At 38.2% G+C, this 14,741-nt stretch overlaps 1 protein-coding gene across 1 annotated transcript; it reads left to right on the top strand.

Annotated features, from left to right (window-relative positions):
* Positions 1–2,055: 2,055 nt before the first annotated feature.
* Positions 2,056–13,116, top strand: LOC108428779 (cAMP-dependent protein kinase type II-beta regulatory subunit). The gene is made up of 11 exons (XM_017700057.2): positions 2,056–2,641; positions 3,799–3,834; positions 8,143–8,195; positions 8,340–8,423; positions 10,367–10,473; positions 10,822–10,975; positions 11,428–11,529; positions 11,620–11,694; positions 11,862–11,930; positions 12,600–12,735; positions 12,971–13,116. The coding sequence occupies exons 1-11, from the start codon at positions 2,380–2,382 to the stop codon at positions 13,102–13,104; spliced, it is 1,212 nt and encodes a 403-aa protein (XP_017555546.1). The 5' UTR covers positions 2,056–2,379; the 3' UTR covers positions 13,105–13,116.
* Positions 13,117–14,741: the final 1,625 nt, after the last annotated feature.

Below are 14,741 nucleotides of genomic sequence, written 5' to 3'. Positions count from 1 at the left end.
TATCTAAATGGCTTGTTTAGAAGGCTTTCATTTAAAGCTCAATATAAAGTACAACACTGTGATATTAATTCAAGCATATGTGTGGGCGATATGGTAAAGGAGTCATCTTCCGTTGTAATGTTCTTCTGAAATCAAGCCTAAATTTTGTCTGGCAAGCTCCTGCTTACCTCATCATTTAATGTACAAATAATTCAACCTGAATAATCATATTATTTGCCTCTATGAATTGCACTAATTCATAAAGATTCGATAAGGAATCACTACTATTGTACAAAAAAGGCTTTCAGATAACTGAATTTACAGCTGGTGCAAATATTCATTAAATACACAAATGAATACTATACAAGTGAAGAACTGACATTTTAGGGTGAATACTACACAAGCAGAATTGACATTTTAGGGTTCACATTTCTCTGCATTATAAGACTGGAAAGGTTAATTGGGAGCTTATATGTTTATTCTGATCATACTCATTCTGAACAGCAGATGGCAGTCTTGACCTTGACTTTTCAGTTTCTCACGCTTAGGCATTCTAGGTCAGTCTTATAAATGTCCCTATAATTATCAAATCTGGTGCAATACTATCAGCCCATTTTTACACTCTGAGGATCCTACTGATAATAAAATGGTAGGTCACAGTACATAAGCAGCAAAACCAGCGTCAAGGTTATGAGAACTCAGCTGTCACTGAGATTCAGCATCACTCTCTCACTCATTCGTGCTGAGTCAGGAAGTCTGCTTCAGCTAGAATAGAGCTTGTTTTCATCTCTGTTTTCATAGCACTGATGGGTGTGCTCAAGCATAACGCTGGAGTTCTGCTATTTGTAATATTGTATTTTTTGCTCCCACATTTTGACAGGTCTGTTCTATTTGTGTGAGTTGTCATTTGCTTCTGTGCATGTAATGCACCATGCAATGATACATTATAAGTGATCAGACAGATACAAGTACAGCAATTATTCAATAAGACAAATCTAATCTTGTATAGATTCTTGTTGCACAATTACTCAAACCATGTTTTGCAGTTTTGCAACCTGTCTGAGCTTGATTACAAACTCAAGCTCTGCCTCATTAATAACTTGAATTCTTTTGCTTGTGTCTTTGTTGTTTGTGTGTGTGTGTGTGTGTGTGTGTGTGAGAGAGAGAGAGAGAGAGAGAGAGAGAGAGAGAGAGAGAGAGAGAGAGAGAGAGAGAGAGAGAGAGAGAGAGAGTATGAGAGCTTTAATGTCCTTCTGAATGCCAACCTAATAGTAACTGTGTCTTGCATCAACACATCAAAACAGCTTAGTGGAAAACAGGCCCTACACTGCTACATAGTGTATACTACTACAGGCCCTAAACTGATATATAGACTATATATCACCAGGTCCTATACTGCTACATAGTGTATATTCATCCTGGTCCTAAACTGCTATACAGTAACTAATATTCCCCTAAACTGCTATACAGTAACTAATATTCCCCTAAACTGCTATACAGTAACTAATATTCCCCTAAACTGCTATACAGTAACTAAACTGCTCTGCATTTACAATGCTTGCACATTAGCCTAAAGCATTTTGCTCTCTGTCTGTCTCCCAACACTGGCTAACACCCCAAACTAGTCTGTGTAGAAAAGGAAACACGAAAAATGCGTGCACCGCAACAGCTCCATCATGTGTACCAAATCATAATTAAAGGAACTCATACATTTTAACAGCTGAACTGGACTCGCCACGGGCTCCTCTTCTTCTGCCGCTGCTGCTGCTGCATACGCAATCCATGGATGGTGGTTGCTATGGTTTCTCAGGTCACATGCGTGGGTTTGCCGTGCGTTATTCTGTTTTCCCCACCCGCATTCCGACAGGCCCCGCCTCCATTCCGACAAGCCCCGCCTCCTGTGCTACGATTGGCTAAGCAGCCTCCCCTGCGAGGACTGAACAGGCACAAGCAGCTCGCTGGTTGGTGTGATCCAGTGCCACGCAGAGCCCAGCGCCGTGGCAGAGACGTGAACGATGTCCTAACCAATCCTCGCAGAAGGGGCGGGGCTTTCCGGTAAACGGGTGGGAGAACAAATAAATAAATAAATGAATAACGCGTTTCCTGTAGCTAACAGCAAAAAAAAGATGCGAGCTGTTGAAATTTCTGCCATTTTCATGCCGCCAAATTAGAGGACGCTGTCAGTACGAATGGAAATCGGTGCCATGGAGTTGTGAGAGTGAGATATACCCAGCCTGGTTTCTCTGTTGGTTTTTTCTTTCTTTCTTTTTTTGTCGCTGCATTACTACGAGCTCACCCGACGCAGGTTACCGTTCATAGAGCTGACGCTGCCAGCGCGGTTTTGCTCCCCGGTCCTACTGCAGTTTTGCACCTCTTTCCTCTGGAGCCCTGGTATCAGGAATGAGTATAGAAATCCCCGAGGGGTTGACGGAGCTTTTGCAGAGCTTTACGGTGGAGGTGCTGAGGAATCAACCCCGGGATCTGTTGGAGTTCGCCCTGCAGTATTTCACCCAGCTGAAGGAGAGCGAGAGCAGGGGGGCCGCCTTCGGCAATGAGCAAAACTCGGCCGTGCGAGCCGGGAAAGCCGTCAACTTCATCGAGGAGGCCATGCAGATTGACTCGGAGAACGAAGAGGACGAGGATGACGATGAGGAATTCGTAGGTAACAGATTGGGCTTGTTCAAACGTTCATTTTTGCTAAGCTATCATTTTACACGAGGCGGGGTACTTACAATATAACACCCTACACTTTCAAGACCTCGTGTGGTCTGCAAATGTGAGGTGCATGATGCAGTGATCGAGGCCCGATTCAGTCTTCTGCATCATTTAAGGTGGAACAGAAAAATTCGAACAAGAAGCTGACTTCAGCCTCTCATGTGTAACGTTAGTAGCTAATAATGCAGCCTGAATCCCAGGCTATAGTGCACAGACGGCCTCCGTCGGGCCTAATGACAGCAGACTGCCGATTATCTGCCATTCAGTAATGCTGTCTCGACACGAGTGCAAAGCTAGTAGTGGTCTTGATTCCCGCTTTGGTGGTCGAGGCCGTAAATATGATGATGAGTGGTAAATGCAGAGCTCACTCTGCAGAGGCGGTGGGAGGGGGGAAGGGGGGGTGGAGGCTACTACAGGCGGCGGCAGCAGCAGCAGCATCCTCTTACATGCTGAAGGATGCTGATCTCGCCCTGCATGTACTGTGCCTCAAAAGAGCTTTGGCCTTTAACGAATGGAGAGTCTGCATTCAACCACTCGTGAGATGGATACGCTCTGTGTGTGTGTGTGTGTGTGTGGCTGCTCTTCCGGGCCTGCTCTCTGACTGCACAGCTGCACTCCGTCTCGTCCTGTGCTCATCCACACTCCTCTTCCTCATTTCGTAAACATTTGGCAGAAAACACTAAAACTGTCCTCCAGTAGCTTGTTGGGCAAAGCCTTGCCAATTCATATGAATCATCTCGGCTTAGAGACTGCATACTGAGGAGCTCACTGGAGGAGATGGTCCAGGACAAAGGTAGCTGAATAGCATGGTGGCTAAACCTCCTCATGCAGTTTTCATGAGGGTACATTGTGTCAGACCTGGGGGCTTTTTATTGCCATGGAGGATGCTTTATTATTTCTCTGAATTTGAATGGCAATTAGAGCGACGCCAACTTCAAAGCGACCTGAATCCAGGTTAAAAAATCTGAATAATACTAAGTATACTCTAGACTAAATGATCTAGGCCTGCATTTCTTATTCTTCTTATATTTGTATCATATTGTATTCCTGGCACAAGCATGTTTCTTGTTACTTGTATTGACCACTGTTGTCCTCTCTTCACAGCCCCAGTGATAAACAGATTCATAAGGCGAGCGTCTGGTAAGTAATATAACAATTTTCTGTTAAAATGCTTCCATTTAAATACTTGCTCCTGAGCCATTAGGAGAACATTCTTGACAATTTGACAGCACAGCATTTACTGGACATTTTGGTCAGAATAGGCATCACAACAATTCTGTTTTCTTTCTAGTAATAAAATATTTGTCTACTGTCTGTGTAGCTCTGTTTTACTGCAGGTCACTTGGAAATCTTAAGTATTCTCCCACCAGTGTTTTTTGTGATGTCTCAGTTTCAATATGTGCCACAATATAGTCATAGTCAGATCAAAATGTCCTATTTCCATTATTTTTTTTACATCATTTGATCACACCAACTTTCCTTTAACATTGTGAACACATCATGATGAATGAACCAGTAGAAATGTTCCATAATTACTTAGTAAATTACTTAGTAAAATCTGATTTACATACTTTAAAAGTGTACATACTTTAAATGATTTACATACCTTAAAAGGAAATCCATCATTTTTTCAACATTTCTGAATAATTTAATCACTGAAAGGTTAATAGTCATTGGTTTGATGTGCAATAATTAATTATAGAGAAACTCACCAATGTCTTTACAGTAGTGGTGATGGAAGACAGTGTCTACAATGCAAATAAAGCCATTTTATTCACTATCCAAAACCACTGGTGAATCTTCTGAGTTTTTATATGTAATGTTGATAATGATAAAATAGTGGTGAAAAAAACTGTTCTTTGGATGCTATTTTATCTTACGATACTACGATATCTCGTAGTGTGTTATAAAACTTTCTTAGGCAGTATATTGATAACCATGTAACATAATAACTTTGTGTGAGGAGTCTCTAAGAGGCATTAAACTCTTCAATTGTCGGGTTCCTATAACCACCACTGTGAACAATTTTGACTTGGTAAATTTCTCTAGAATTAATAACTTCACATCAGACTACTTTAAATGACTTTACATCTTAGCTATTTAACTGTTTGATTATGCAGAAGTTTTGCACAATCCCTGGAATTCCTTTTTAGAACATTTTTCCTACTCCTGTAAAGTTACTGTTTGAGAAACAAAGTTTTGTTTAAATAGTGGCGATATTTTATTTGTGTGTGGCTCTGCTTCTTATAATCCTGTGAGATACAGGCCGTCTGTATCTGTTAAAGGGTGCACATAAGAGTATGTGCGGTTTGTGCAACTATTGTAGATATGTTTTCTGGAAAGGGACCATGAGTTTACTGATCTGGCTGACACTTTCAGAAGTGTTGTTTAGTCAAGGCTTGATTTGTTCAGTCTGTGAGAGGAGCACAGCGGATTCAAAAGTTGAAACTTCAGGCTTGATGTAATCCCAGATCACAGGAACCTGAATGGTTTGCCTAGTAAGTGCTTTAGCTTCATCTTCAGCTGCAGGATGAGATGGAGGAGATTGACTTTTATTACACACACATTGGAATGAAATAAAACAGCAGGGGAAGCTAGTGTTTAAAAGATTTTCCTTCAGAGTCATCTGTTACACTCAAGATGGAGGGCAGTCTTGTGTCAGCCTCTTTCTTAAGAAAACGTCTTAATTTAAGCAAACTTAAAGGAAAACATATGGAGAAATGTTCCAGGCTCATTTGGACACTTTTTTGTCATATATATATATATATATATATACACACACACACACATAGCCTATACACACACATATATACATATATATATATATATATATATATATATATTAGGCCTTAGGATTGTTCATCTACTCTACTTTTAACAGATCCCTAGTTCTTTTCATAAGTCATAATTTATGTATGTCATATTTAAACAACCGTCAAAGGATTCTGGTTCACATCAAATTGTTACAGTGCTGTGAGCCCTGTCTAAGCCAGCAGCTGTGTGTGTGCATTAAATGATAATGTACATTCCTTCAGCAATGCAATGCATATTTTCTTTGAGCAATCTCAAACTAAAACAAGAGACTAACTACTCCTCCACCCTGAAAATTGTAAAGCTGCATATTGCATACTGTACAGTTCTTCTAAATGTGCCTGCTGTAGCCAAAACTCTCATTCCCATAGCTTGGCTGCAAAGCTCTCACTTCATATTAATGTAAAAAGATGCTGTATAAACACTTATATTTTGGCAAGTCTTATAAAGGAAACGTCCTTAAAGATCCAATCAGAATTTCTCCACGTAGCACCACAGTGACCCCAGGACAAGCTACAAGCAGCACAAGAATGAGAGTGAACAGTAAACAGATAGTATGTCATGTCTTTTAATGCACCTTTAACTTTACATGAACCCTGACCTGTAGTATCTCTCAAGGCCTGCCATGATATGTGCTGCCCTTATTTAGCGATTTAGAACATCACGATCAAGCCAACAATTGAACTGTAGTGGAAATTGCTTACATTCTTAAAATTGAAGGCAAGGCAATTTTATGCAGCACATTTCATAGTTAAAGGCATACAGCATTTAGACCTAGGTTCAGTCGTAGCCTAGGTCATTATTGCAGTAACACTCTCCAGTTAAAACCCCATAAAAGCCCATGTTTTTGATTGATTTATTTTATGCATACCAGAGCAAGATACTAGCATTCCAACATGTTAACATAACTGAACTTTTGAGTTTGTTGGGTTATGCGATATTCTACATTAATTAATCATACATTCATTGTAACAACAAAGATGAGACTGTTAAAATGCAGTTGCTTAGCTGTGCTGGTTGGTTCAGGACTGCAGACAGGCATCACAATATTGAATATTACCTATCAGCCACTTGTGGTGTAGTGTACATTTTAGGACATCCTTAAACCACAGCATCAGGTTTCAGATATCAGACAAATGGCATCAAATCCAGCAAAAAAACAGTCATGCCTCAGCTGACGTACAATCAGGCTAAGCCAAGTGGCTACAGGCACAGAATTGTATGTTGTTGTTTTTTTAAATTAGATTAATTACAGTTATGTGGCCAAATTAATCATGACAACTTCATATATTACAGAACTGTGTACTTCAACTTATGTACTATCATTATTTGCTCCTGAATTCCTTTAGCATCTCAGAATTATTATTTATTATTATTATTATTATTATTTGTTGTTGTTGTTGTTGCCGTTGTCATAGTATTAGTATCTCTGGACACATCATCAGTGTACTATCAAGCTATAAATACTATCAAGCCCCCCAAGAGTCACAGCCTGCTTACACCCTTTAAACAGACGTACAACTAAAAAAAAGCATACTGTATATTTTACTGACCTTTTCCTGATGCACAGTACAATTTGCAGAGCACTTCTCCTGTTAATGCTGGTTATCCAGTGGACTGAGTATAGCTGCCCTTCTTACAAACACAAACTGATGAGATAAACCATCATTACACACATTTTATAAAGCTGACATAAACTAAATCATTTTCAACATGTACAGCATGTACAGGCTTTTGGATTTCATCTTATATGAACATCATTTCCATTTTTTTCATTTGTATACAGAAGTAGCTGCAGATGAGAACAGATGATTTATATCTTATGGATTTTTTTACTTAAAAATGTTTTTTTTTTTTTTGCGCTCACATTTCATTTACAAAATATTTCTTTAAAGATGCTTCATCTAACCAAAGTGGTTCTTCTTTAGCATTAAGGTGATAGTGTGAAAGAGGAATTAGTAAGTGCTGTCTTGAAGCATTCTTTTTATTTCTGAGCTTCTGTCATAGAAGTGCAGCAAAGAAACTTGCTGTTTGCAGCAGTTCTTGATTGGCATCATGCCAACTGCTGAGAACCGACCAGTACTGGAATTCTAACCTCAGCCAATGATTGGTGTACATAAGGGTTGGATCTCTCATTGAACTGACCTCTGGAGTTACACAAAGGGTGCACCGGGCAGAGTTCTGTAGAAGTCAGGTTGAGTTTGGTATAGATTCGGCTGTGGAGCACATACTCCGGCCCATTCGTGGGAGGGGTATCGATCCAGACAGTGGATGCTCCTGTCATCCTCTGTGCTGGTATTAATAGTAGGAACACTGGGGGCGTGCAGCAGAGGAGTGCAAATGGGCCTCTCATCTCAACAGTCTGAGCTTAATAGAAGAAAAGAGGGAGACAAAAGACAGGCAAAAAGGGAAGGAAGCTTAAAGTGTGTGTATGAATAAAGGGATAAGGCAGATTCATTCAATATTTTGAGAACACACTGGTGAGCACAGTCAAATAAATAGCTTTTTAATATTCTTTCCAGGTAACAGATGAGTTTAATGCTTTTTATTCTCAGTATGTCTGAGTATGTCTTACCCTAACACATAACCTGTTAGCTTGGTAGTCATATCAGTGTGTTTTTTCTCTTCTGTTTCCAGTGTGTGCAGAGGCATTTAACCCAGATGAAGATGAAGAGGACAAGGAGCCAAGGGTGAGGGATTGCTTATTGTGTAATTGTAACATGCTGAAACTTTGAAGCACATTCCTCTAAATGTCTTACTGTTTTGGCTTGGTATTGTGCATTTCTGTCAATGTACTCATCCTTCATCTTCAAATGCTCTTGCTCTCTTTATAGGTGACTCACCCAAAAACAGACGAACAAAGGCAGAGATTACAAGAGGCCTGCAAAGATATACTCCTTTTCAAAAATCTTGATCAGGTAAAAACTACAATGTGCTGCAAGGTTGCTTTTCTTTTCCACTCTCACCTTTCTAGCCTAATGTTTATTGTGCTGCCATAACAAAACAGAAACGGTGACTTTCAGTGATGACAAATGATTAATCGTGAATAACTATGCAAAATAGTGCATTGACATATACATATATACAGTACTGTGTGAAAGTTTTAGGCATCTATATAAAATTTTTAAACAGTTTACCTCAGCAGTGAGTTTATCACAATATACATTAGAATAAAGTCATATTCATAATTTAAATAAACATAAAAACAATAAAAATAACAAAAATTTCTTGGGTCCATATTTTTCCTTGACACCTTCACAGCCGCCACAGAGACTTACTAATATCATCAGTTACATCATGAGCACAATTTAATGAAGCGCTGATTCGTCAAACCAGGAGTTGCTCTTTAACTACATATAATACTGGGCTTCCTCCAGGAGAGGTTTGAAAATTATTAAACAAATACACTGACATCCATAAAATCACTAATATATATATATATATATATATATATATATATATATATATATATATATATATATATACATATAAAAACACTTTTCTCAGCAAATAAACACAAATAAATAGATTTTTTAAAAATGTGTCTTGGGTGCCTAAGACTTTCGGACAGTACTGTGTGTGTGTGTGTGTGTGTGTGTGTGTGTGTATATATAGTATAAACTGACTGTATGTATGTATGTATGTATATATATATATATATATATATATATATACACACACATACATACATACAGTCAGTTTATACACTATACACTCAGTTCAGGGGAGGCTCTCGAGGCGTACTGTAGCTTTCCACTTTGCTATTGCTTTCGTTAGTTTATCCATAGGTGTCTCACAAGCTCTGTCCAGCATAGTCTGCAGAATTATATTGTTGGTATTATTCTGAATTCTGATCGGCTGAATCTCACTCCTCTTTGCGTGCATGCACGTCATGCCAACATACAGAGGCTGCAGATTACCAGCGTTCCTGTAGATCCTTAAAAAAATCTTATGAATTCTTCAACTAAATTCTAAAATATGTAAGGTCATAAAATATGTGAGAAAAATCTCTTTTTTACTATTAGAGGTAAATCAAGATAAACCAAGAGGATGCCTAAAGTTGAAAAATTATTGTTTACATTAAACTACCGCAGAATGGTCCATCTAACGGACAGTGATCTTAGGTTAGAAGATGACTAATGAAGAACTAGAGGATAGTCGAACTGATAACAAGCTCAAGCATCCATATGCAACTGTGGAAGGATTGTGTAATCTCATATATGCATGTTTGGTGTTCTGTTAATAATAAATAATTAATTTAATTCATTCTTAATGAATAGAGGCAATATTTGGGTTTGTGTGCAATGTTTTGTGGTGGAAAAGGTATTTTTTTACCATTGTTGAGGTCTTAAAGATTTGTTAAAGAAGCATTGAATTTGATTTTTAAATATTTGCAGCAAGCTTATTATGTTTGTGATTTCTGTGACTTCTGTTCAAAGTGGTATCAGTGGTATGTTTTGCTTGTCAATGATAAAGTTTATTGGATAAGGATAAAACGTACTTAACGTTAATGTGCACTAGCATAATGAGATTTTTTGGACCCTTCCTCCGGGTACTCTGGTTTCCTCCCACAGTCCAAAGACATACAGTCAGGGCAATTGGAGATGCTAAATTGCCCCTAGGTGTGATTGTGTGAGTGAATGTGTGTGTCTGCCCTGCGATGGACTGGCGACCTGTCCAGGGTGTATCCTGCCCTCTGCCTGATGACCGCTGAGATAGGCTCCAGCACCCCCAACCGCATTCAGTGGAAGTGTTAGTGTTATGCAGCATATGTTCTTATAGTTACTTTGTGCCTTCCTTACGACTCTGACAGTTCTGTGAGTTGAAAGCATGTCAAGTGAGTGTCAACTCAACTTTGCAGGAGCAAATATCACAAGTATTGGATGCCATGTTTGAGAAGACGGTTGCTGCTGGCGAACATATTATCGATCAAGATGATGATGGAGACAACTTTTATGTCATTGAGAGGTGAGAACAGCATGGATTCTATTTTATAAATTGTGTGGGTTTCCTCCGGGTTCTCTGGTTTCCTCCCACAGTCCAAAGACATGCAGTCGGGCAGATTGGACATGCTAAATTGCCCCTGGGTGTGAGTGTGTGAGCGACTGTGTCTGTCTGTCTGCCCTGCGATGGACTGGCGACCTGTCCAGGGTGTATCCTGCCTTCCGCCCGATGACTGCTGGGATGGGCTCCAGCGCCCCCTGCGATCCTGACGGAGAAGCGGCTTAGAAAATGGATGGATGGATGGATGAAATTAGCTGTTTTCAAACATTCAGGAAACTTTAAAAATAATCTGCTTATGCTTCATTCTTGCAGAGGGACTTTTGACATCCTTATGAAGTCAGATGGCACCACCAGAACGGTGGGCTCATATGATAACCGTGGGAGTTTCGGGGAGCTTGCCCTGATGTATAACACCCCACGTGCAGCCACCATTGTTGCTACCTCACCTGGAGCCCTGTGGTGCCTAGTGAGTGACTTTCTGAATTAACATTTTACATTTTAGCTCCCTCTACTGTTCATATAAAATGCTAACATACTTCTACACAAAAGAGACTGCTGGAATTACTTATTGGCCTAATTTCTCTAGAATGTAGTGTTTAGATTCTACTTCAGTCTTGCTGGAATATTCATGCTAGTTGACATATTTGTAGCATTTACATTTTAATTGCCATATGATGCTTGATCTATTAAAACTATTAAAACTTTCATGTTAAAGAAAATTAATGTTCACTAATAACTGCAGTTACAGAGAATCTCACAGTAAGAAGCAAAGGCTCATGCATGTGAGATACCAGCCCAGTTTGAGTAGCAAAGATGAGACACATATATTACACGGCTTTGTGTTCCATAAGTAGAGTCAAGACAGAAGGAAAATCATTTTTACTTGACTTTTAAATTAAATAATGCTTTCGATTGCAGGATCGGTTGACGTTCAGAAGGATCATTGTAAAAAACAATGCAAAGAAGAGGAAAATGTATGAAGCTTTCATCGAGACCCTTCCATTGCTAACATCCCTGGAGGTATGAACCACTGCCTCTTTTAAACCAGCATTATTAGGAGCAAAGACTGGGGTACACATTTAAATTTTTTTTCTTTTGTTTTGTTTTCAGGTCTCAGAAAGAATGAAGGTGGTGGACGTCTTGTCGTCTAAAGTGTACAGTGAGGGAGAGCAAATTATTGCACAGGTTAGTCCTTTCTTCTGTGGTTTATGTTCAGTACTTTTACAGCTCGAAATTTGAGTAGCATTGTTAGTAGTTATTCATATGTTGTGAACTATATGATACAATATTGTACCAAATCAACCAATATATTATGCCTGTAGTCCTACATGTCTTGTATTTTTTTTCCATAGGGTGACCTAGCAGACTGTTTCTACATTGTAGAATCAGGTGAGGTTAGAATCACCATGAAGAGGAACCGGGTAGGTACTTTTACAGATTTCTTACAAATGTTGAGGCAAAAAAGTGTCAATAATTAATGTGTATATTTTATGTTTTTATTACAGGGTTTATTTTTTTATTTCACCTCAGTTCACTGCTCACCATAGTCACTTATTTTAATAATTGAAGCTTAGCATAGACATTTTCTTAACAGCTTTCTGAAAGTTCTTCTAGGAGGCTTTCTGTTGATGTTAATTGGGCATGAATGCACAAAAAAACTTCAACATCTTGTTTCAAAAATCTAAAGCGCTCAGTTAAATGTCTTGTTATTTAACACGCATGTTGATTTTTTAAATAACGTCTTCTTGTTATTTTACACTTACAATCGCGCTGTATATCTCATGTATTATGAGATGTATAATCATGTACCAGCAATGCTGAAAAAACACTATATATTCTTTCTACATCAAATCTTTAATCTCATAAATGTTTAGAAGAACATCTTGAGGACATGTTTTGTTAAAATATTACCCTGGTGTTTTGGAAATGGGAAATCTTAGATAGTTTAAAGCTTTTTCCCCAATAACTTTTATTATAAGTTGTTCAACATTATTGCGTAAAGCCTCAATCAATAGTACCTAATCAGCCTTTAAACAATAACAAGGAGATTCTGGTGTATTAAACATTACCATTATGATCAATTTTGACAGTTGAAAACAGATTCTGAAGAAGACGAGGTGGACATCGCCACATGCACCAGGGGGCAATACTTTGGAGAGTTGGCTCTTGTCACCAACAAGCCAAGGGCAGCTTCTGCATATGCTGTGGAGAATGTCAAATGCTTAGGTACTCTACTGCTTTTAATCACTTTTAAATGCATGAGAGAAAACAGGGAAAGTACATTTGTATTAGAAAACTGTAGAGATCAATACATGCAGTTTCTTGTCATCAAAAATACCATACCACAAATATGTAATATGTGGTTGTATAACAAAAAAATATACAACCTTGTCCACAGAACTACTGCACTACTTACTGCCTGTTAATTTACTTACTTTTGTGTGGACTGTGTTTTTCACAGTAATGGATGTCCAGGCGTTTGAGAGGTTATTGGGACCCTGCATGGATATCATGAAACGCAACATCGCTAACTATGAAGAGCAGTTGGTCACCCTCTTTGGGAGTCACACAGAAATAGAGGAGCCAAGTGCATGAATTTTTAAAAAATGTAAGAAAAAAAAATACAAATTGACATGCAACGTAATGAAAAGATGAAATAATGGTGAGTACAGGCCTTTTTACAGGCCGTTGTTCACATGCCATATGATCATAACTTTTTGAAGTTTTTGAGTTATTGTTTTGCGTTCACAGAAGTGAAGCTCTGGTGTGTCAGTGATAGTGATTTTTACAAATAATAAGCCAAACATGTAGGATATTCTTAACAGGTTACACAAGGTTTAAAAAAGGTTTGTTTTTTTTCATGAATACAGTGTTTTGTCATGCTGGGAATTTGCTAAATTTATCCAGTTATTGGGTAATATCAGTTATATCCACCTCTGTTACGTATTTTGTTCACATGTATTAGGGTGGAATGAGTTTTTATGGTGACTTTTACATTCTTTCTTGCAGTCTTTGACAGCAAAAAGTTGCAATCTGCTATAATCATTTTTGACATAATTTTTTTTCTCTGAATTCTGTTTTTACAGTGCACTTGTCAATGTTTGCAACATGTCTTATTCATTATAGCTCCAAGTTTGTTTTTTTTTCTTGAGCTTACCTTAAAAGAAAGAGCAAATCTCACACACACATTTTAAAGGGCCCTGTGTGTGAGGGTGGGGGATAGGAACCAAGACCTGATCATTTGTATTAATAAAAGCATAAAAGCTAGAGGTGTGACATGAAGATATAAACATGTAATGTATTGATTACATGAGACAAAAGGGAAACAGAAGTGTGTGTATGCTAATATTGCACTTTGATGCTAGCCTCATAAAAAATGTAATTGCACAGTTTTATGCTGAAAATGATTACAATGTACACAGTATTTTAGAATTTAGTTTAGAGCTCATTCATAAAAAATACAATTCATGTAATTTTTGTAGTGTTTGAAAGATTGCGTATTTATTTTACCTTTATGTTTTTGTTCAAATTTGGCATTTATTTATCAATCTGAGTGTTTCACAGTAGAATTAGACATTTGACGTTTGTGAAATAGCCTTTCTTTTAGCCATTCTTTTCTACAAACCAAACTAGAGTGTATGTTTGCTTTTGGTAAAATGAATAAGGAATATACATGATCAAATGCACATTAATGCATATCGCTTTAACTACTCAAATATGCTCTTTTGCCCTTAAAAACTTTAAATTTTGCTTCTGAACTACAATATGCTTCACCACATTTGGTCTTGTTTTCCACTCATGTTTAAACTGTCCTTTTTTCTCTGTTTGTATTACAATGTCTTTACCCTACTGCTAAGTTAACCATTTTAGGATTTTTCTTCCAATAACATTGATGTTATTTATTTCTTACTGTCTACCTCCACACACAGAACCCCCCCCCCCCCCCCCCCCCAAGTGGCCAGCCTCTACTGAGCGCTTTTATTGTAGGCTGTTTGTGTAGTTTTATCATTTTATAAAATTTAGCTTGTACAACTGTTAGAGACTTTCAGTTGCACATACTGTTGACTTGTGTTTTATATATTTAACATGTGTCTGAATCACCACCTCAAAAAGTAGCTCTTTGTGTTGCCAGTGCTCTCTACTTCATCAAATTCAGATTAAAGGTCTACAGACTCTCAATGCCAGAGCATCCAGTACTATTGTCAGTGATATTTGACTTTCCATCAAAATAA

This window comes from Pygocentrus nattereri, chromosome 11 (assembly GCF_015220715.1).
Source record: "Pygocentrus nattereri isolate fPygNat1 chromosome 11, fPygNat1.pri, whole genome shotgun sequence".
NCBI classification, from domain to species: domain Eukaryota; kingdom Metazoa; phylum Chordata; class Actinopteri; order Characiformes; family Serrasalmidae; genus Pygocentrus; species Pygocentrus nattereri.
The sequence above is the reverse complement of the archived record's forward strand: the minus strand, read 5'-3'. Positions and strand labels throughout refer to the sequence as shown.